This window comes from Syngnathus floridae, chromosome 6 (genome assembly GCF_059516105.1).
Source record: "Syngnathus floridae isolate MCC-2025c chromosome 6, RoL_Sflo_1.0, whole genome shotgun sequence".
Classification (NCBI taxonomy): Eukaryota; Metazoa; Chordata; class Actinopteri; order Syngnathiformes; family Syngnathidae; genus Syngnathus; species Syngnathus floridae.
The window spans coordinates 5333346-5357844 of record NC_142418.1 but is presented as its reverse complement, the minus strand read 5'-3'; the positions used below and the strand labels follow the sequence as shown (position 1 = coordinate 5357844).

General features: G+C 45.5%; 1 protein-coding gene and 1 long non-coding RNA gene across 6 annotated transcripts in view; one reads left to right on the top strand and one right to left on the bottom strand.

The window, feature by feature from the left end:
- The window catches only part of LOC148396037 (uncharacterized), an 8678-nt gene extending 4976 nt beyond the window's left edge, over positions 1-3702 (bottom strand). Inside the window, exon 1 of the long non-coding RNA XR_015859071.1 lies at positions 3416-3702. This is a non-coding gene — a long non-coding RNA (uncharacterized LOC148396037). The remainder of the gene's footprint in view (positions 1-3415) is intronic.
- Positions 1-24499, top strand: part of slc25a22a (solute carrier family 25 member 22a) — a 25824-nt gene extending 1325 nt beyond the window's left edge. For 2 of the 5 annotated variants that reach the window (XM_088378881.1, XM_088378883.1), the window contains exons 1-2: positions 9535-9636; positions 9712-18333. In XM_088378881.1, coding sequence (XP_088235007.1) covers positions 16456-17907 — 1452 coding nt within the window. In that variant the 5' untranslated portion in view covers positions 9535-9636; positions 9712-16455 and the 3' untranslated portion in view covers positions 17908-18333. The other 3 variants (XM_088378884.1, XM_088378885.1, XM_088378882.1) reach the window with 3 other exon arrangements.

Sequence of the window (24499 nt, the reverse complement as noted above, 5' to 3'; positions counted from 1 at the left end):
TCTTAGTCATTGCAGTGGGCTCAAACAAGTACATGGCACTTGTGCAGAAAAACAGTTGCTGTAGCTAGTTCACGACTCACTTGCACGAAGAGGGAGATTGCAATGGTTTATAATCCTCATGCTGGAGGCAAGCGGGAATAGTAATCAGATTTATCCGTGACACTGCATCGTTCATCCCTTGTTTCTGTAGCGCTATCCAAAAATAGATGGCATTTCAAAAACCGCCACAAAAACAAGCGTAATATGTCCTGGCTAAGCTTTCAAATAAATGCTAAATGAGAGCTGTAAAATGTACGCCTACGACTAAAACGTCAATAACCACAAAAACACATGGAATGAAAAGAACATCAACCCATCAAGTATGCGCCACTTTTCAGAAGCTAATGGTTTTTAGCTAAAGCTAATCTGTGCATTAACAGTATACTGCAGGGCCATCACGCAAGGAACTTGGACCCAGTCCATATAGCTCTTTTAATCACATTCAGATATTTGACTAAATAAATTTCCAATAACTGATGAATTCGTCAGTTAATTTAAAAAATGTGTTTGTTTAACTTAATAACAGCGAAAATAATTGGCAAAAATTCGATGTCTTGCTTGACTGCAAAAAGCCAAAGAAAAAGCGAAACATTTCAGTTAATCGCTTGATATTCTGAACTCTCACGAGATGACATGACAGCTCAAAGTCCTGTGTGAGGTTCCACTATAATTGTTAATGAGAAACATCAGATCTCCAGACGTGATTGAGGACATTATGAAGTTATTTGATAAAATGTTGCTTCATCAAATGATCACTGAAATATCTGTGACACTTTTTCAAAAATATTTATATTTTGATTATTGTCATTGTTGATAAGCACCCATTCTACACTTTTGTTTTTTTACTGCTTTTGTTGAGGTTTTGTGTCGAGGCCCACTCACATGACGACCTCAGTGCAGGGCCACTTCCTGTAATGATTCACCAAGTGACGCTGTCAATGAGTGAGGGTCCTATTCCAGTATTTGTCACACAAGGACTGAAAAGCAGCCAAGGAGGTGTGACGCACGAGGTACGCTGATTTGAATGAGTGGAAAGAATTTGCCTTGTAAATTAACTTGGAAGTTATTCTGGCTCCAGATTTTAAAACTATTACTGTGTGTCTTTTTAGTGAGAGCACTACTGTGCATGCTTTATAGCAGATCAAATCAAGCAACAGTGCTGTGTCATCACTTTTTACTTGTCTTATCTGCGCCGCCCTTGCGCCTTGTAGAAAGTACATTTCTAAATGTGCATTCTAACGTTCTTTTCAGTTGGCTCAGTGAATTTGCAAATCTATGCTACATTGCAGTAAATGTCATTTCAACGTTTTTAAAGTAACTCCTGACATTGGCGATAAATTCTCCCAGATGACGTGTCACTTAATTTTAAAGCATGTAAATGACCACCTGTGTATTTTGACCAATGTGTTATTACATTTTGTTTTTTTTCTTGCTTCCTGGCACTGTCGTTGTTGAGCGAAGCAATATTTATGGGCTCATTGTTGAAATGATGAACAAGGGTCACAGCCCAAGCTGTTATCTGCCAGACTCAGTGGGCACACTCACCGGATTTATTGAACGTGTCCAATGGGCGCTTAAAGTGCCCGAGTTCAAGGTTCTGTAGCAGAGACTACTTTCACGATCACTTTGACTAATTGTTTACTCATCAGTGCTTACAGCTGCTAGACCAACTTTAATACATTTATGTTGGTCTCAGGGTTTAACTCCTTACATGATTTCCATCAATGCATAACATTCCTATAATGCTTATTGACTGGAAAATGATTATGTACAGTTCCACTCCAGTCCTGCAGGTGGCAGTAGCGTGCATTGCAAAGTAGATGGCAACTTCCACACACCAGATTATTTTTGTTTTATCGTGTCTTTGCCCCTACCTGGCCGTTGTGCAACCAGACTGGAATATTCTGTGGAGTGGGAAGTAATTCTAGCCTCAGTTTGTTCCCAAAAGGAATTTGTCTTGGTATTTGGTTGGCTAGTGATGGCACTTTGCAGACTGAGGCCCCTTGTCTCATTCACACAGACTCTGTTTGTCGTGACGGCAAAGCCAGGCAGAAAGACTGGAGGTCAAATAACTAACGTGCTGATGCGACAGCGTAGTCTAGTGCGCTGATGGACTACATCGGACAAGTTTAGCTGCAGGCATGGCAGAAAAAAATGCACAATGCTAGTTTTTTGGGTGACTCACAGAAGTGTGTACAAAACGGTTATACTCAGAAATATGAAGTACAGTTTATGTAAAGCCTGCTAAAGTGAGAACAACATGGATGAGTGTGGTTACGCTAGTTAGTATTCATTTGAAGAGTAGGCATTCAACAAACACGGTATTCATTTAATTACATATTTGCTCATGATGGTGGTTGTAGATGGCATTATTGTATTTTTGTGTCGCAAAAATTTGCTTTTCTATCATTACCAAATTGATCACATCTGTTAGTGATGTCACAATACAATCAAAATCAAGTATAAAAATCAGCAAGCCAATACACTTTTCACAAATTACAAATTGAAGGCAAATATATCTTTGAAATATGCTTTCTCACTCGTGTAATATTTGTTTGCCCAAAACAAATAATTGTTTTGTAAACAATGCCACTGGGCTTGCCTGGTTCAAGTTCATGTCTGGGAAAAATTCACAAACAACAAGACTTCACTAGCTTTTGCTATTGGTCATAAATATGTAAACAAGTGGAACATTTGCTGTACGTATTAGTTTTAAAAACGTGAACGTACGTAGTGGAATAAAACTGTTGGGTCTCCAAATTATTTTGGTTTAGAGTAAAAAGACCTTGTGAAAAGTTGCCTGGGGCAGTTTCCTGACCTCATCTGACCTCCAACTCCACAAACACACATAGTTCTTTATCCACCTGTGGAGGAGCCCAGGGTGCCCTGAGGTTGTTTCAAGCTATCCAAACATAACACACCAGACCACAGTTTCCCCCATCTTTTCTGCAACGGAAACATCCTTTCTCATTGTGCAATCTGTCCACGTGCTGAGCCTAATGATATTTGCTAATGTGGGGTAGACACAAACAGAAACATCGCTCGGCAGGGTTGCGATTTGGAAAAGCTCAGTCGTGACTCGTGACTGACTGAGAGGCGCATTACTAGGAGGAGGTGGGCTTTGGGCTCTTGCAGAGGTGATTGGTGGATGCAGGGGGTGGGGGGACGTGAAAGTGGGGGGAGAGGAAGCATCAGTGAAGAACAGTTTCAAAAATAGGGAACAGCTTGACAACATCTGGCCTACTTAATGTGAGGGCTAAAAAAGATTCATTAAACAAGCGCAACAACACAGCCAAGGTCATGTGGAAAAGATTTACAGGCAGCGGATACATGATACAGTTGAAAAGACACAATTATCTTTAACATGGCAACATACCTGACTAATGATGTGCTCTTTTTCTTGTTTTTGGCAAATTAATATATTTAGTCAGTTTATACCTGGATTAAAACCACCCTTCTAATATTTAGAGCAGGCCAGATGATTGACTTTTGGGTAATCCATTAAAAAATCCTGTACAAAAAAATAAAAAATAGAATAAAATAAATAAATAAATATACTATATATATACGTGTGTATATATATATATATATATTTCCGGACTATAAACTGCACCAGCTAAAATTCGGGGATATTTCAGTTTTTTTCTTACATAAGACGCACTAGAAAGACAGTACAAAGAAAGCCTTTTTAACGTTTTGATAACATACTTTAACATTGCCTGTGACGCAGCAGTAGTCCCGCAGCAACGCGGAAGTGTGCACGCGAGTTATTAGCAAAGAAACACTGGACACAGAAAGCTTTTTTAAAGTTTTAATAACATACCTTAACATTTCTTTCCAAGCACTACCTGTGACGCGGCAGTAATACCACAGCAACACGGAAGTAACACAGCACTAATAGGGTTTGATTAAATAAAACATACCGGTAAAAGTCACTGAGACGCGGCGATAACACAGCAGCAACACAGCAGCAACATGGTAGCACAGCACTAACAGGGCTGATTAAAAAAACATACTAGTAAAAGTAAAATAAAGAGCTTCATCGTCTTCATCTTCCTCCTGTGCACTGAAACCATTGGTCTTCCTCCTCAGTGTCCGATTGGAATAGCGTTAGATATCCTTCGCCTCACACTTTCTCAGTCTGTCTTTCGTCGTCGCTTTTATGCATTTCTTAGAGTGTAATGAGGGTCTCTTCATGCTAATCTTATTCATGCACGAAGCGGTAAATTACATTAAACTAGCGAGCGACATGTATAGCTCCAGAGTAGACGGGACCACGTCATAAAGAAAAGGGTGACGCAACACAATGTCATCAACGTCGACTGCCTTTAGCTTAAAAGCGGCATCATATGCATTTCTTTTGTCCCCCATAATGACGGTTTGTGTATAAAAGCTTCCTTTCAGTAATGTCCGTCTTGATTTCGTTCTGTCTCTTCTTTGTGTGAGTGCGAGTGTGGGTGTGTGCGTGATGCGCGAAACGTTCAAAACACAAACTAGCACGTCTTCTTCGGCGCATTATCTCTTCTTCGTCTGTCTCTCTCTTGCTTCCTGCTAGAGCGCCCCCTGGAGGCCGTAAAAATCCATAAATACGCTGAGCCGCCATTTAAGGGTTCAAAGTAACCTTCTGAATAAAATGCATTAAAAGTTCACATTCATTACAACTTGTTTTTGGTGAGCAAAATGTCAGAAGAATTGAATTTAAATGCTGATTGATTGGGTTTTAATACAATGCAGATGGTCCAAACAGCGCCACTGCTTTGTGTCATCTCTGAGTCACATGACAGAGTAAGAGAAAGAGTTTAGAGCACAGATGTCAAACTCAAGGCCCGGGGGCCAGATACGGCCCGCCACATCATTCTATGTGGCCCGCGAAGACAAATTGTGCATCAAATTCGTGTGTCATTACTAGAATTGCAAATTGTCTTCACTTTTAATAATATCTTTTTTTTTAAGTATTTGACCAGTTTTTACTCGTCTGATTTGAAAACGAGTTATTTGTTAGTTCGTTTTGTAGCTTTTACTGTATATAATATGAGGTGCTCATACATTTATTTGGGTTGACAGTCATAATGGCCCTCCGAAAGAAGCTATGACTACAATGCGGCCCGCGAAAAAAATTAGTTTGACACCCCTGGTTTAGAGCCCGTTGACGCAGGTCACCTAGCGTGCATTCCTACTAAAGCTCATAATAGTCACAAGCAAGACAGTCAGAATAAGCAGCAGCCATAGTAGTGTTTCAAAATAGTATTTTTGTTTTTTTTTTTCTTCAAGATACCGCACAACAGTGGTTCACAGTCTTTTTACGAGTGTATAAAAGTGATCAAGTCATCTCAAAAATCACGAAAAAAATCTTATATAAGCCGCACCTGACTATATATATATATATATAGATATATATATATGTGTGTGTATATATGTGTATATATATATATATATATATGTATGTGTGTATATATATATATATATATATATAACTCTTTTTCCTCACCCCCCGTGGGTGGTATCTTTTTCCCTTCAAGCTCGGGTCCTCTACCAGAGGCCTGGGAGCTTGAGGGTTCTACGCAGTATCTTTGCTGTTCCTAGTACTGCACTTTTCTGGACTGAGATGTCAGATGTTTTTCCTGGGATCTGTTTGAGCCACTCCTCCAGTTTGGGGGTTACTGCCCCTAGTGCTCCAATGACCACAGGTACCACTGAAGTCTTAACTCTCCAGGTCTTCTCCAGCTCTTCTCTGAGCCCTTGATATTTCTCAAGTTTCTCATGTTCCTTTTTCCTAATGTTACCATCATTTGGGATGGCTATGTCAACCACAACGGCTTTCCTCTGCTCTTTGTCCACTACCACAATGTCCGGTTGGTTCGCCATTACCATTCTGTCTGTCTGGATCTGGAAGTCCCAGAGGATCTTGGCTTAGTCATTCTCTACCACCTTTGGAGGTGTTTCCCACTTGGATCTTGGGACTTCCAGTCCATACTCTGCACAGATGTTCCTGTACACTATTCCAGCTACTTGGTTATGGCACTCCATGTATGCTTTACCTGCCAGCATCTTACACCCTGCAGTTATGTGCTGGATTGTCTCAGGACCTTCTTTGCACAATCTACACCTGGGGTCTTGTCTGGTGTGGTAGATTTGGGCCTCTATTGCTCTGGTGCTCAAGGCCTGTTCTTGTGCAGCCAGGATCAGTGCCTCTGTGCTGTCCTTCAGACCAGCTCTTTCTAGCCATTGGTAGGATTTCTGGATATCAGCTACTTCAGCTATGTTTCGGTGGTACATCCCATGTAGGGGCTTGTCCTCCCATGATGGTCCCTCCAGCACCTCATCTTCCTTTGATGCCCATTGTTTGAGACATTCACTGAGCACGTGATCCGTTGGGGCCTTATCCCTGATGTACTTATGGATCTTGGATGTTTCATCTTGGATAGTGGCTCTCACGCTCGCTAGTCCTCGGCCTCCTTCTTTACGGCTAGTGTACAGTCTCAGGGTGCTGGACTTGGGATGGAACCCTCCATGCATGGTTAGGAGCTTCCGTGTCTTGATATCTGTGGTCTGTATATCTTCCTTTGGCCACCGTATGATTCCTGCAGGGTATCTGATTACTGGTAGGGCGTAGCTGTTAATGGCTAGGGACTTGTTCTTGCCATTGAGCTGACTTCTTAGGACTTGCCTTACTCGATGGAGGTATTTGGCTGTGGCTGCTTTCCTTGTTTCCTCGTCAAGGTTGCCATTTGCCTGTGGAATTCCAAGGTATTTGTAGCTGTCCTCAATGTCTGCTATTGTTCCTTCTGGGAGTGAGACCCCCTCTGTGTGGATTACCTTTCCTCTTTTAGTCACCATGCGGCCACATTTCTCAAGTCCGAATGACATTCCGATGTCAGAGCTGTAGATCCTGGTAGTGTGGATCAGGGAGTCAATGTCCCGCTCGTTCTTAGCGTACAGCTTTATGTCATCCATGTAGAGGAGGTGGCTGATGGTGGCCCCATTCCTGAGTTGGTATCCATAGCCCGTCTTGTTGATTATTTGGCTGAGGGGGTTCAGTCCTATACAGAACAGCATTGGGGACAGAGCGTCTCCTTGGTATATACCACATTTGATGGTCACGTGTGCAAGTGGCTTGCCATTGGCTTCAAGTGTGGTTTTCCACTGTTTCATCGAGTTGGCGATGAAGGTTCTCAGAGTCCCATTGATGTTGTACAGCCTCAAGCATTCAGTGATCCAAGTATGTGGCATTGAGTCATATGCTGTCTTGTAATCAATCCAGGCAGTGCTCAGGTTGGTACGTCTAGTTCTGCAGTCTTGGGTGACTGTTCTATCCACCAGGAGTTGATGTTTTGCTCCTCTGGTATTTTTACCAATCCCTTTCTGAGCAGTGCTCATGTATTGATCCATGTGCCTGCTGATCTTATCTGATATTATGCCCGACATCAGCTTCCATGTTGTGGAGAGGCAGGTGATTGGCCGGTAGTTGGATGGGACTGTACCCTTTGATGGATCCTTCTGGATCAGGATCGTACGCCCTTGGGTTAGCCATTCAGGGTGAGTCCCATCCCTTAGCAGCTGGTTCATTTGTGCTGCCAGGCGCTCATGGAGAGTTGTAAGTTTCTTGAGCCAGCAGCTGTGGATCATGTCAGGGCCTGGTGCTGTCCAGTTTTTCATTCCTGAGACTCTTCTCTGGATGTCTGCCACTGTGATGGTTACTGGGTTCTGTTCAGGGAGCTTGCTGTGGTCCTTTCTCAGAGCCACCAGCCACTGTGCATCCTTCTTATGTGATGCCTCCCGCTCCCATATATCCTTCCAGTACTGTTCAGTTTCCAGCCTTGGTGGGTCTGCTCTGCTATTATTCCCCTGCCACTGAGCGTACACTTTCGCTGGTTGTGTTGTGAACAACCTGTTTATTCGTCTGGCTTCATTCTCTCTTGTGTACCTCTTTAGGCGGCTGGCCAAGGCTTGGAGTCTTTGTTTGGCAGTTTCGAGTGCTTCAGGTATGGGCATCTGGCTGTATTTCTTGGGAACTTGCTTTTTCATTGCACCTTTCTGGGCCTCTGTCATTTGGCTCACTTCTCTCCGTGCTATCTTGATTTTGGCCTCCAGCCTTCTCTTCCATGGTGGGCACTGTTGTGGTCGCATATGGTCATTCTTCTTGTAGCCAAGCATTTCTAGGATCACTGCTGCTGAGGTGTATATCAGCTCATTGGTTTCAGTGATAGTAGCCGTAGGAATTGTTGTCAATGCTGCATTCACATCTTCTAGGAGACTTTCTGAGGGTACTTCACTTAGCCTCTGCAGTGTGTATCTAGGTTCCCGAGCATTCATTCTCACCGTGATCTTGTTCTTCAGGTCAGTTGCTGCCTCGTTCAGCTTGATTATGCTTATTGGGGTTTCGTACCCAACCTCTGGACTTTTACATGGATTTAACTCGTCTCTGACCTGGTGCTCTGGTTGGCCTTCGTTATGGCATTTGTGTTGTATCTCATCAATCTCGAGGTGTGATAGCAGGTGCCGTTTATGGATATTGGAACATTGAGCTACTAGTTGCTTGGCCGATAGTGTTGACTGTGGGTATTGAAGTTGCCATTGTTCCCGCATTCTCCGCATGTAACCCCTCTCGCTCGGGTTGCTGGAGTAGTAGCATTCCAACAGATCCTTATTCTCGCATCTCGCCCATTTGTGTCCTGTTCCAGTAGCCCATTTTTCATCAGGGTGCTCTGGTTTCCCAGCACCTGACGCAGACCTTGTTTGTCCGGGCGACGTCTGAGCCGGCATGTCTTTCGTTTCTTGTACTCTCATTATCTCTGAGGTAGGCGGTATCGTTAAGGGTCTTGCCTAAGGACCCACACTGACTGTTGGTAAGGTAATCGCTCATTGCTCATATTGTGCCCCTGCCGGGAATCGAACCCGGGTCTTCCGTTTGTAAGTCATGTCACTTACTGATTGAGCTAGTCAGCCGTATTTATATATATATATATATATATATATATATATATATATATATATATATGTATATATGTGTATATATATATGTATATATGTGTATATATATATATATATGTGTATATATATATATGTATGTATATATATATATATATATGTATGTATGTATATATATATATATATATATATATATATATATATATATATATATATATATATATATATATATATATATGTGTATATATATAATTTTTTTTTCCCTGGATTTTTTTCTCACATGCCCACCTGTATTTCAAATCTATCGGTATTTCATTGAAATCTCCACATTTTCTTTCAGATATCCCCCAACTTGACCTACAAGTGCAAGAAGACAAAACAGTCTAAAAATCAGCCTTCACGATTTATAGTCCCACTTGACAGTGAGGAGCCAGGGCTTCATATAAATGGCTGACAAGCAAATCAGGTAAGGTTGTGCTATCATGATCGCGACACTTTGGCCTTGTTTTCTTGCTTATTCATGTTTTTGTTTTCTTCTACTAGTTTGCCTGCCAAATTGATCAATGGGGGTGTCGCTGGTCTAATTGGAGTCACCTGCGTGTTTCCCATCGACTTGGCCAAGACTCGCTTGCAAAACCAGCAAAATGGATCTCGCCTTTATACCAGCATGTATGTCTTATCCTCACACACAAGCGCTGACATCAGCGTAACGTCCGTCTGTTGTTGTTTCTTTTTGTATTTCAGGTCAGACTGCCTTATCAAGACCATCCGCTCAGAGGGATTCTTTGGGATGTACAGGGGTGAGTTTGGACATTTAGGAAAACTGAGATAAGGATTAGGAAAGCAAGACGAGTCAAAGGACATAAAGTCGACTGACGGCCAAAGATAATTACAGTGGATCCTCTGAGGTCAAACGCAATCCATTTTGAAATGCTGCCTAACCTCTGATTAGTTGCAATTTAGCGTCACTTATCCCATCTGTTCATTTTTTGCATTCAACGTGTCCTCATGGTTGAGTCAGCTAACCTATCCCAGCGATTGAGCATTTATTTTACACTAAACAATTTGACATTTGTTGCCATTAGTACCTCAGACTGTTTACCGTAATTTCCGGACTATAAGCCGCGACTTTTTTCCAAAATTTTGGACCCTGCGGCTTATAGTCAGGTGCGGCTTATATAAGATTTTTTTCGGGATTTTTGTGATGACTTGATCACTTTTACTCTTAACACTATTATATACAGCAAAAGCTACAAAACAAACTCTTAATGCTTTAAAGCAGGGGTGTCAAACTCATTTTTTTCGCGGGCCACATTGTCGTCATAGCTTCTTTCGGACGGCCGTTATGACTGTCAACCCAAATAAATGTCTGAGCACCTCATATTATATACAGTAAAAGCTACAAAACAAACTGACAAATAACTCGTTTTCAAATCAGACGAGTAAAAACTGGTCAAATATTTAAAAAAAAAAGATATTATTAAAACTGAAGACAATTTGCAATTTTAGTAATGACACACGAATTTGATGCACAATTTGTCTTCGCGGGCCACATAGAATGATGTGGCGGGCCGTATCTGGACCACGGGCCTTTGACACCTGTGCTCTAAACCCTTTCTCTTACTCTGCCATATCACTCAGAGATTACACAAAGCAGTGGCGCTGTTTGGACCATCTGCATTGTATTAAAACCCAATCAATCAGCATTTAAATTCAATTCTTCTGACATTTTGCTCACCAAAAACAAGTTGTAATGAATGTGAACTTTTAATGCATTTTATTCAGAAGGTTACTTTGAACCTTAAACGGCGGCGCGGCGTACTTATAGATTTTTACGGCTTCCGGCCTCCAGGGGGCGTTCTAGCAGGAAGCAAGAGCGAGACAGGCGAAAAAGAGATAATGCGCCGAAGAAGACGCGCTAGTTTGTGTTTACATTTCGCGCATCATGCAGAACGCGATCAAGACGGACATTACTGAAAGGAAGCCTTTATACACAAACCGTCATCATGGGGGACAAAAGAAATGCATATGATGCCGCTTTCAAGCCAAAGGCAGTCAATGTTAATGACATTATCCTGTATCTACTCTGGAGCGTACTTATGGATTTTTACGGCCTCCGGTCTCCAGGGGGTGCTCTAGCAGGAAGCAAGAGCGAGACAGACGAAGAAGAGATAATGCGCCGAAGAAGACGTGATCGTCTCGCACATCACGCACACACTCGCATTCACATAAAGACAGGAAGCTTTTATACACAAACCGTCATTATGGGGGATAAAAGAAATGCATATGATGCCGCTTTTAAGCTATACGTGTCGCTCGCTAGTTTAATGTAATTTAGCGCTTCGTGTATGAATAAGATTAGCATGAACAGACCCTCTTCACACTCGAAGAAATGCATAAAACCGACGACAAAAGAGAGACTGAGAAAGACTTCGATGGTTTCAGTGCACAGGAGGAAGATGAAGACGGCTCTTTTTTTACTTTTATTGGTATGTTTTTTTTAACCAGCCCTGTTAGTGCTGTGCTACCGTGTAGTGACTTTGCTGTGTTACTTCCGTGTTGCTGCGGTATTACTGCTGCGTCACAGGCAGTGTTTGGAAAGAAATGTTAAGGTATTTTATTAAAGCTTTAAAAAAAAATTTCTGTGTCCAGTCTTTCTTTGCTAATAACTCGCGTGCACACTTCCGCGTTGCTGCGGTACTACTGCTGCGTCACAGGCAATGTTTAGAAAGACATGTTCAAGTATGTTATTAAAACGTTAAAAAGGCTTTCTATGTACTGTCTCTCTTTGTAAAAAAAACTCGTGTGCACGTGCGGTTTATAGTCCGGTGCGGCTTATGTAAGGAAAAAAAAAGAAATATCCCTGAATTTTAGCTGGTGCGGTTTATAATCCGGTGCGGTTTATAGTCCGGCAATTACGGTAGTTAAAATGCATTTCTTTCATTTAACAATTTATTGTTAAATTGTTAAATGCATTTCTTTCATTTAACAATTTATTGTAAATAATAAAATTAAAAATAACAAAAACCACTATTTATTTTGCAAAATAATTGCTCCATTTGCTGGAGGCGGGGCTCGAAGGCGAGCGTCTGGTGGCCGGGCCTTCGCCCATGGGGCCCGGCCGGGCACAGCCCAAAAAGGAAACGTGGGTCCCCCTTCCCATGGGCTCACCACCTGTGGGAGGGGCCAAAGGGGTCGGGTGCAGTGTAAGATGGGCGGCGGCCAAAGGCAGGGACCTTGGCGGTCTGATCCCCGGCTGCAGAAGCTGGGTCTTGGAACATGAAATGTCACCTCTCTGGCTGGAAAGGAGCCCGAGCTGGTGTGGGAGGCAGAAAAGTTCCGACTAGACATAGTCGGACTTGTCTCCACGCACAGTTTAGGTTCCGGTACAAGCCCTCTCGAGAGGGGCTGCACTCTCTTCCACTCTGGATTTGCCCACGGTGAGAGGCGTCGAGCAGGTGTGGGTATACTTATTGCCCCCCGGCTGGGCGCCTGCACATTGGGGTTCACCCCGGTGAACGAGAGGGCAGCCTCCCTCCGCCTTCGGGTGGGGGGACAGGTCCTGACTGTTGTTTGTGTCTATGCACCAAATGGCAGCTCAGAGTACCCACCCTTCTTGGAGTCCCTGGAGGAAGTGCTGGAGAGCGCTCCTTCTGGGGACTCCATCGTTCTACTACGTGAATTCAAGGCTCACGTGGGCAATGACAGTGAGACCTGGAAGGGCGTGATTGGGAGGAACGGCCCCCCTGATCTGAACCCGAGCGGTGTTCTATTATTGGACTTCTGTGCTCGACACGGATTTTCTATAATGAACACCATATTCTAACATAAGGGTGTCCATGTGTGCACTTGGCACCAGGACACCCTAGGCCGCAGTTTGATGATCGACTTTGGAGTCGTGTCATCGGATTTGCGGCCGCATGTTTTGGACACTCGGGCGAAGAGAGGGGCGGAGCTGTCAACTGATCACCACCTGGTGGTGGGTTGGCTCCGATGGTGGGGGAAGATGCCGGTCCGACCTGGCAGACCCAAACGCTCTGTGAGGGTCTGCTGGAAACGTCTGGCAGAATCCCCTGTCAGGAAGAGTTTCAACTCCCACCTCCGGCAGAGCTTTTCCCACATTCCGGGGGAGGCGGGGGACATTGAGTCCGAGTGGACCATGTTCCGCGCCTCCATTGTTGAGGCGGCCAACCGAAGTTGTGGCCGTAAGGTCGTTGGTGCCTGTCATGGCGGCAACCCCCGAACCCGCTGGTGGTATATTAAGATGGCGGCGCGTGCACATGCAGTGACCTCTCTCTGTCCCGCCCGTACGGTGTTTTGTTCGTTTAATGAGTGTTTGTCCGACAGTTTTATGTGTTCGTCTCGTCGTAATACGTCGTGCTACAAGTACAGCAGGCAGGTTCTGCTCGACTTTGGCGAAAGTGGGTTTTGTGGCGTTCTGGACTTTGATGCGGAGACATTAAAGGCGCTCGGACTGCTCCGTCCTGGAGCCTCGCCGGAATCGCCTGCTATTCCTCCCCCGGTTGGAATGCGTCGGAAGCGGTGTGCGAGGAGGCAGAAGAGGGGCAAGCGCGGAGGCGTCCGGGCCAGGCTGGCGGCCAACCCAGCTCGCCCGGCCGTGCCTTCCATTCTTCTGGCGAATGTTCGTTCGCTGGACAACAAGATGGATTACGTTCGCCTGCTGAGATCCATGAACCGGACAGTGCGTAACTACTGTGTGCTCGTGTTCACTGAGACCTGGTTGACTGTCAACATTCCGGACTCTGCTGTGCATCTGGAGCGGCTAGCGTGCTATCGGGCGGACCGTGCCATTGTGAGAGGGGGAAAGTCGCGAGGAGGTGGAATATGCGTCTACGTCAGTGACGAATGGTGCCGGGACTCCATAGTGCGATGCAGGCACTGCTCGCCACTGGCGGAGTTTGTGGTCATTAAGTGCCGTCCTTTTTACCTGCCGAGGGAATTTACTGCGATTCTGCTAGTCGTGGTATACATCCCGCCTTCCAACATTGAAGGCGACAGGATCGCGGCTCTTAGTGAACTGTACCAGGCTGTCAGTGAACAACAGACGGCGCACCCTGACGGTTTCACCATCTTCGCTGGGGACTTTAATCATGCTAACCTGAAGTCTGTTTTTCCGAGGCTTTACCAGCATGTTAATTTTCCAACACGTGGTGACAGCTTCCTGGACCTGGTCTACTCTACATATAAAGGAGCTTTCAAGGCCACCCCCTCCCCCATCTTGGACTTTCTGACCATCTCACTGTTATGCTTTTGCCTGCATACAGACAAAGGGTGAAGGCGTCCAGGCCGGTTCGCAAGCGGGTACGGGTGTGGCCTGAGGGTGCCTCTGATGCGCTTCGAGACTGCTTTGGCACTACTGACTGGGACATGTTTAAGCAGGCGGCCACTTGCAACGATCGGACAGACACAGAGGAGTATACTGACTCTGTTTCCTCTTACATCACAAAGTGCATTGATGATGTGACTCACTCGAAGTCCATCGTCACTCGGGCTAACTGGAAGCCATGGCTGTCGGGGGCTGTCCTCAGGCTGCTGAGGGCCAGGGACAAAGCCTTCAGAGCGGGGGATGAGTCTGGCTTGAGGGCAGCGAGGGCCGACCTGTTCCGGGGCATCAAGGAAGCGAAAAGGGCGTTCTCTTGCAAGATTACCGCCCACTTCAAGGACAGCAGGGATGCACGGAGACTTTGGCAGGGCATTCAGACCATCACGGACTACAAGCCCGCGCCGCAGAGCTGTGAGGGCGACGTCCGTCTGCTCAACGATCTTAACCGCTTCTTTTCTCGCTTCGACGCTCAGAACAGCACTTGCCCGCTGAAGACCACTCCCCCTCCACAGGAGCAGCCCCTGTGCCTCTCTGCCGACAGCGTGTGGAGGGCGCTTGCCGCTATCAACGCCCGTAAGGCGGCGGGCCCTGACAACATCCCAGGTCGAGCGCTGAAGGACTGCTCTGGGGAGCTGACGGGTGTCCTCACGGACATCTTTAACATTTCCCTGCAGCAGGCCATCGTCCCTTCGTGTTTCAAGGCTGCCACCATTGTACCTGTGCTGAAGAAGCCTGCTCCGTCCTGCTTCAATGACTACCGCCCCGTGGCACTGACGCCCATCATCATGAAGTGCTTTGAGCGGCTTGTCTTGGAGCACATCAGATCCATTCTCCCCCCCCACCATAGACCCCTTCCAATTTGCGTACCGAGCCAAACGGTCCTCTGAGGATGCCATCTGCTCTGCCCTCCACTCGGCCCTCTCCCACCTGGAGAGTAGGGACTCGTATGTGAGATTGCTGTTTGTGGACTTCAGTTCTGCCTTCAACACCATTGTGCCACAAAAACTCATCTGCAAACTTGACAAGCTGGGCCTCAGTACCTACAACTGCAACTGGCTACTGGACTTCCTCTGTCAGAGGCCTCAGGTGATACGTGTTGGCAACAAAATCTCCGCCAGCATCACGCTGAGCACGGGGGCCCCCCAAGGCTGTGTGCTCAGTCCGCTGCTCTTCACCCTGCTGACGTATGACTGCACTGCGTCCGACAGCGACAACCGCATAGTGAAGTTTGCTGATGACACGACTCTGGTGGGTCTCATCATCAAGGGCGACGAGACTCAGTACAGGTTAGAGGTTGATCTTCTGACCGCGTGGTGCAGGGACAACAACCTCCTGCTGAACGTCAACAAGACCAAGGAAATTGTTGTTGACTTTCGGAAGGGTCACACCCAACACCTGTCGCTGACCATCGACGGTGCTGTGGTGGAGAGGGTGAGCAGCACCAAATTCCTGGGGGTGCACATCAGTGAGGACCTCTCCGGGTCCGCCAACACCGCGTCACTGGCGAAGAAAGCTCAGCGCCGCCTGTACTTCCTGCGGAAACTCAGGCGAGCAAGTGCTCCTCCGGCCGTCATGACTACATTCAACCGTGGCACCATTGAGAGCGTCCTCACCAGTTGTATCGCTGTCTCGGGTGGTAGCTGCACTGAATACAACATGAAGGCCCTGCAGCGCATAGTGAACACGGCTGGTAAGATTATTGGTGCTTCACGCCCCTCCCTGAAGGGCATTAACGCCTCCCATCTCGCCCGCAAGGCGACCACAATTGTGAGTGATGTGAGTCACCCCGCTCACTCTTTGTTTGATCTTCTGCCCTCTGGGAAGAGGTACAGGAGCCTGCGCTCCCGCACCGCCAGACTCACCAACAGCTTCATTCTCCAGGCTGTTAGGATCCTGAACTCTCTTCCTCTCTTTTATTTTTCTTGTGTTGTTTACTTGTATGTACATTGTGAACTATGTCTTGTCACCGTGGGATAGTGGGAACGTAATTTCGATCTCTTTGTGTGTCTTGGCATGTGAAGAAATTGACAATAAAGCAGACTTTGACTTTGACACCGGCGGTAAGGGATGCCGTCAAGCTGAAGAAGGAGTCCTATCGGGCCGTTTTGGCCTGCTGGACTCCGGAGGCAGCTGACAGGTACCAGATGGCCAAGCAGAACGTGGCTTCGGCGGTTGCCGAGGCAAAAACCCGGGCATCGGAGGAGTTTGGCGAGGCCATGGAGAATGACTTTCGGACGACTTCGAGGAAATTCTGGTCCACCATCCGGCATCTCAGGAGGGGGAAGCAGTGCAACGTCAACACTGTTTACAGTGGGGATGGCGTGCTGCTGACCTCGACTCGGGACGTTGTGAGTCGGTGGGGAGAATACTTCGAAGACCTCCTCAATTCCACCTACACGCCTTCCATTGTGGAAGCAGGGCCTGGGGACTCTGAGGCGGACTCTCCAATATCTGGGGTCGACGTCACTAAGGTAGTTAAAAAACTCCTCGGTGGCAAGGCCCCGGGGGTGGATGAGATCCGCCCGGAGTTCTTAAGGGCTCTGGATGTTGTGGGGCTGTCATGGCTAACATGCCTCTACAACATTACGTGGACATCGGGGACAGTACCTCTGGATTGGCAGACTGGGGTGGTGGTTCCCCTCTTTAAGAAGGGGGACCGGAGGGTGTGTTCCAATTACAGGGGAATCACACTCCTCAGCCTCCCTGGTAAGGTCTATTCAGGGGTGCTGGAGAGGAGGGTCCGTCGGGAGGTTGAACCTCGGATTCAGGAGGAGCAGTGTGGCTTTCGTCCTGGCTGTGGAACATTGGACCAGCTCTACACCCTCAGCAGTATCCTCGAGGGTGCATGGGAGTTCCAACCAGTCCACATGTGTTTTGTGGACTTGGAGAAGGCGTTCGACCGTGTCCCTCGGGAGGTTCTGTGGAGGTTGCTTCGGGAGTACGGGGTGCCGAGCCAACTGATAAGGGCAGTTCGGTCCCTGTATCACCGATGCCAGACTTTGGTCCGCATTTCCGGCTGTAAGTCGGATTCATTCCCAGTGAGGGTTGGACTCCGCCAAGGCTGCCCTTTGTCACCAATTCTGTTCATAATTTTTATGGACAGAATTTCTAGGCGCAGCCAAGGCGTTGAGGGGGTCCGGTTTGGGGACCTCAGCATCGCGTCTCTGCTTTTTGCAGACGACGTGGTGCTGTTGGCTTCTTCAGGCCGTGATCTCCAGCTCTCACTGGAGCGGTTCGCAGCCAAGTGTGAAGCGGTCGGGATGGGGGTCAGCACCTCCAAATCCGAGTTCGATCGGAAAAGGGTGGAATGCCCTCTCCAGATCGGGGATGAGATCCTGCCCCAATTGGAGGAGTTTAAGTATCTTGGGGTCTTGTTCACGAGCGAGGGTAGGATGGAGCGCGAGATCGACAGGCGGATCGGTGCAGCGTTAGCAGTAATGCGGACTCTGTACCGGTACGTCGTGGTAAAGAGAGAGCTGAGCCAAAAGACAAAGCTCTCAGTTTACCGGTCAATTAACGCTCCTACCTTCACCTATGGTCACGAGCTATGGGTCGAAATGAGTTTGAATGAGCAGGATGTCCGGGCTCTCCCTTAGAGACAGGGAGAGACTTGGAGTAGAGTCACTACTCCTCCACGTTGAGAGGAGCCAGATGAGGTGGCTCGGGCATCTCATCAGGATGCCTCCTGGACGCCTCCCAGGGGAGGTGTTCCGGGCATGTCCCACCGGTAGGAGATCCCGGGGACGACCCAGGACGCGCTGGAGAGACTATGTCTCTCAGCTGGCCTGGGAACGCCTTGGGATCCCGCGGGATGAGCTGGATGAAGTGGCTGGGTAGAGGGAAGTCCAGGAGTCCCTCCTGAAGCTGCTGCCCCCGCAACCCGACCCCGGATAAGCGGAAGAAGATGGATGGATGGATGGATTGCTCCATTTTTTATATTGCAATTAAATATGAGACTGAACTATTATTCTATTATTAATTTTTTCCCCTCCTTTCTTCCCCTTCAATCCACTTGTTCCACTTGCCAGGAGCGGCAGTGAATTTAACACTGGTCACACCAGAGAAAGCCATCAAATTGGCTGCCAATGACTTCTTCAGGCATCACCTCTCCAAGGATGGGTGAGGGATTAACACGCTTCCAGACTGCTATTCAGTCACATAGTGATTATCACGTTTACTAACATGTAACGTGACACCTTAGCTGCCCCCTCTGCTCCTTTCATCATTACTAACATTGCATAGCTACAATTTTGAGTATACTTGTATGCATGCATGACACCAGTCAATCAGTTCACTAGCTTTTTTTTTGTCCCTCATGAGATAACGTGTCCCCATCTCCGTGGTGACATACATTCAGGCTGATGAATGATTGACTTAACTTGTCAATTATTTATCCTTGTGCGTGTCTGGCCTGTTGTGATGGCAGACGAACAGTCACAGGTGGTGGAAAATCACTTTTAAACTCTAGAAATAAATCTTGACTTCTAACATTCACACTGCTGCATGACTGAGTGCCTTAAATTCTAAAATTACTTTTTTATTTGCTTATTGTCTCTCCAGAAAGCTCACTTTGCTCAAAGAGATGCTGGCTGGGTGCGGCGCAGGCACTTGCCAGGTGAGTAATTGAGATGGCGCTTGAATAGCGGCTTGCTGTTCTCCATCTGGAACTGCTGCCCCCTTGAGCGCCGCCAGTGTCGGTAGAACACCAAATCTTTGTCTCATTTGTCTGTGCCTGCAGCAACAATTAGTCTGCACCATATGTAGCTGAAGCGCGTTTCAGGATCGGAATGTGAATTGTTGTGATATATGAGCTCTGTTTTGCTTGGCAACATCCACTGAGTGACTCAAAGGCCTTGCCCGTTGTCAATGAGGGCAAAGGCTTCGAACATGATTAGATTAAATGGAGTTAATCTTGGATTAAGATTGTAGCTGTTAACATGGCCATCTCATTCTTAATCCAGTTAACTGCTTACTCCTGTTTGGATGAGAAAGGTAAACAATTTCTCGGTAGCTAACGTGAACTTGTAGTTTGAACAAAAAGCACACAATTGGACATGCAGGTTTATAACAATGATTGGAATTCCATTTTGTAAATAAAAAAAAACTTTTAACATGTAAACTCTGTTTTGTTTTAGGTTATTGTCACTACTCCTATGGAGATGTTGAAAATTCAGCTCCAAGACGCTGGACGTATTGGTAAGCGGTAGAAATGCACTTATTAGTGTAGATGCGTAAATTGGAGAAATAGCGACGCCATGTGGTCCTTTGAGGAACTTACAACTACAACCATCTTCGTTTCATACATTAAAAAATGTTAACCCCAGAAGATTGTGTTTCACCATTCAACGTCATCTTGGGAGCTATTGTCAGAAAATGGATGAAAATTTAAATATTGTGTTGTTAGGTTCGTTCCCAGTTCTTTATTTTTATTGCTCGATATGCTAACAGTAATTACCAAGAGGCAGCCTTCACAGTTTAACTATTTAATGTATGCCAGAATGATCGATGCACAGCTGTGGAGCCCTTTCTGCGAGATGCGGAAGAAGGTCTAACTCCCAGCGCCAAGGTTCCTGCTCTTATCTCTGGGCCGCCTTCCTGCAAGGAGGCGACTCTGCCTAGCTTGTGTGAGAATGTGTGACCTTGTAGTCTTAACTGAGAGCGACTTCTACATATGTGCAAAAAGTGTCATAGAGAAGAGAAAGCTAATAAAGCAAGAGAAGGGTTACAGCGATATAACGGCATAGCTCAAGCTACCTAGCTAATCACTTATTCCAAAGAGGCTTATTCTAACTGTGTAATTCTTCCTTATGACTTAAATTGATTAATTGTTCCCTGTGCTGCTTAGCGGCTCAGAGGAAGCTGATGCCAGAGTCGGTGCCAGCAGGCACCGTGGAAACCAAGTCGCCAACTGCCATGCAGCTCACCAGACAATTACTGAGTGAAAAAGGAATTGCTGGATTATACAAGGGTCTCGGCGCCACATTGCTCAGGTAAACCAAAGCTGGCACAGCCGTTTAAGCGTTACACATGCAAAGCATTTCACATCACCTTCTGCTTCGTAGGGACGTTCCTTTCTCCATCATCTACTTCCCTCTTTTTGCTAACCTGAACAACTATGGAAAGCGAGGCGCCGAAGGACCTGCTCCTTTTTACGTTTCCTTCATATCGGGCTGCTTAGCAGGGAGCACGGCGGCCGTGGCGGTCAACCCGGTCGACGGTGAGTAGCGTGCATTGTTGATATGACGTGAATCGTTCTGATATTCCTATCCCGACTCTGTGCTTTCGCAGTCATAAAGACGAGACTTCAATCTTTGAACCGGGGGAGCACGGAGGACACGTACAGCGGAGTGACTGACTGCATCAGGTGACCTCATTGTGCCTTTACTGCCGCCGCTTACACGACATGACCGGCTTGTATAACGCATTGTCGTTATGGGCCTTCTAGGAAAATCTTGCGTAACGAGGGTCCGTCAGCATTCCTAAAGGGAGCTTACTGTCGAGCCTTGGTGATCGCGCCGCTCTTTGGCATCGCCCAGGTGGTCTACTTCTTGGGCGTGGGCGAGTATATTCTCAGCTTCTTGCCCAAAAGAGACAACTAGGAAGCACATCCTTCTCTGCCTTTCCTGCGTGAGGAGTCATCTCATTCTTACTGACCTTTATGTTTGTATTTGTAATGATCACGCGCTGCGTTTTAGTTCAAATTTATTGTCTCGAATGTCCGAATCATGCAGGAGGGAACCTCCGTTTTGCTGCCAAGCTGCCTCTGTCGGCGCATATCAATTCTGAAATCAAGCCGTGAGCGTCAGCTTGAGTTTTTGAAGGAGGCTGAATTTGGAATTACACAATATGTCATTTTATATTATGATTGTTGAATTTTCGTGGTAGACTGCTTGCCCTTGGTTGCTGCAGTTTTGCAAGATCCTCCTTACTTACTCCTCCAAATCAAATAGACTAGCAACACATAAAAAAATAGAATTACCTTAATGATAAGCACACATCGAGATTTTTACTAACAAAGGCTCTTCAGGATATTTCCCAATGCTCGTGTTTGAAAACATAGCGCTGAAAAATATAAAGGGAACACTACATGAATGAAAGATTCCACTGTAAAAAAATATGTATGTTGAATTACATAAATTAATGAATTTTTTTGACCGCCAAATAGCATGATAAACATCCCTGGAAACTGAGATCATACACAAAAGTAGAAACACTCGATCACAGGCTGATCCAAGTTCAGTGTTTCCGTAACACACTCTTGACTATGCTGCTGCTTAAACAGCATACCCTCTGGCCATGGCGATTTTGCGTGGAGAATCTGCACTGCCTGAGCGACTCGTGTGGGCTGCAGATAAGGCCTCAGGTATCTATACTTGCGGTGAGAGCACTGGAAGCAAATGGGCAAATATCCCGTTAGCACAACAGCAGCGAAGACTGATTTTCAATCGTCCTGGCTCGCAGGTTGATGTCCCTTATGTGTGACTGAAAAAACGTGTTCCCTTTTGCATTATTTTAATTGTGTAGTGCAGGGAATGTGTTGCTGTGATACCAGCACACCCGAGAAGCCACGACCCTTAAACCATACGACGACATTACCTCTTTTTTTTTTTTTAAGTAGATCAGATTCCTACTGATGCTTTCATAGTGACTCTACTGCTCACCTTGTCTCAAAGATCCTTCTGAGTATTTGTCACTTATCATGCAAGGCAGTTTCTAAATCATTGTTTACAGAATAGTTCAGTTGATGTTGACTTATGAAACTTATCCATACTTGAATGAACTGGCAGGGCCCAAAGAGCCAATGACAAAGTTTTATCATGAAATCCCGAATCAAAACCAATGTTTTGTTTTGTTTACGTGCTTGTTTGCTTTAAGCTGCCCGGGAAAGCAGCCTCGTTTTATCTCAGTGTTTGCACCGCACCTCCAAAACCCTTGCCGTTGTTTTATCTAACCGGAGATCAAGGTGACTTTAATGTGTTTTTAATCCAATCACATTCCGTCTGCTCTGGCGCCCACTTTGCTGTATTGTTGCACTGTAGATATATCTGATGCAACTTTTTAACGTGTACTCATCTGTGGGGGTAAGAACTATTTATCAAGTGTCCATTTCTATGGATGGTGCGGCACTGTATGTTTGTATGTGTTGTTGACGTGCCCACCTTGATTATATTGTACATATGCAGATGCTATAAAGTCTACGCTTTAGGATGTATTGTTTTGTACATGATAGCTTTTTTTTTTTTTTTTTGCACACCTATCTCTCTTGCTTTTATCCATAACGTGGTGATTTTTTCGTTATGATGAATTAATGCAACAACCATCATTTTTGCTTACATGTGAATGGGCATATGCAGTCAGGAATTCGCATGCTTGGAGGGGTCAGTTCTATTACATGGACCTTAAACTGGATATCAAGGCAATTGAATAAATGCTGAGGGGCTTTCCGTAAGTCTCATGAGTCTCAGCATTGTCTATTTGGACCAAATGACGCATCATGTAATGGTGATAGAACTGATAAGCTGCAGGCGAGTAACCTTTGGCCTTGCTGAAATGAAGAGTCCCATAGATGAGGCCCAGCTGACTTGAAAGTGTAAATGTAACAATCGGTCTTTCTGAACGCTGCTCCCTCCATTAAACCGCCGCGCCACGATGGACACGCCATTAATAAAAGCGACCGAATCACATACAGGCAATTGTCAGCAGTCTTAAAGCGAAAGCCATAAGGTTGCGTTCGGCCATAATGACTACAACGGCTGATCCACCCAAAAAAATATCTTGTGTAAGCTCATCATCGTAAATGACGCTTCCCTCAACATTCCAGCTTCTGTTTTCATGTCTGCGGTTTCTGTGATTATGCCCATTTTGAGTGCTGTCAATGATTTTCTTAAATCTCTGCCCTGTTTTACTTTTAGCTTTGACAATGTTGTCATCAAGCTTTACTTATGCCATGAATTATTGCTGACCTTGTGAATTTGGTTAGTGCGTGTGTCCGAACAGTGTAGTGTTGTAGCTGATGTGTAGTGGTTCGCTTTGCTTCGGTCTGTCACACTCTCGTGTCGTCCCTCTCTCCATGTGCAGAAGAATTGTACCACACAAAGGGCTCTATTTTTGTAGACGGCACATCTGCACAAAAGCGTGCAGAAGCCTTTGCTAATTTGGCAGACAAATCTCTGGCAAGCTGGGCGAGGAGGTGTCTTTGATTGGCTATGAATGAAGTCGGCCATCGGCCTGCGCTCTTCTGCAAAATTTCATCAGAATTTAATTGGTTTAAATTAAGCAAAAATGGGCAGATTTTTGCTGATTGTTTTTTTTGTGTGTTCACATTAGCACAACATAAAAAAAGGGAATTACACAAAAAAAAAAATTCATTCGTAGCTTTATTTTCTAAGAGACCAGAAAATAAATTATTTCATTTATTGTATATTTTTCTTAAACTAATCTGCCGATTAATCGGGTGTTGGATATTTTTTTTTTTTCATTCTGCCAAATATTGGATTCGAATTTACGCCGATCACAAAAATGGAGCCCTTGAGTGTATCACGACTGAGTGTTTTTTTAAAGAAAGCACAAAGGAGGACTAAGGCTCACAGGATCATATCTTGCTGACTGACCGTTCCAAAGGGTGTGTAGAGTCGACACACAGATTCAAATGTGAAATGTCTTAAAGTTCTTTTGAAATGAAGAATTTCTATTTACTGCGTTGAGGCAACAGAGGCCCGTGTGATGGTGTGCACTATGAGCAGTTATCCACAGAATATAGAGCTATATTGCCTACATATTCTAAATGAATCAAATACAAGAATGTAACTTAGATAGTATTATAAGATGTATTTAGTGAATAATTTATCTAAAGATTTATCGCTTTACACATGCACACAAAGCCAGCTCACTGATATGCAATAAGTAGAAGCGGCACATACTAGCAACAAAAATAATCGTATCCACCTTTTCAGGGTCCGAGCCCTTCTCACAAACTGTTCACTTCCTCCGAGAGGAATTGTGCATTATATAGCACTTAAAAAAAAAAACAGCAACAATTCCCAATCCTACCAATCTCCATGTTTATCTTCATGTACGCTGATTGACACATGTTCTATGCATTGTTTACGATGCCATAGTTAAAAAAAAAAAAAAAGTTATAGTGTTTCCTGTCACGATTTGCTGTTCAATAAACTGACTGTACTTAAA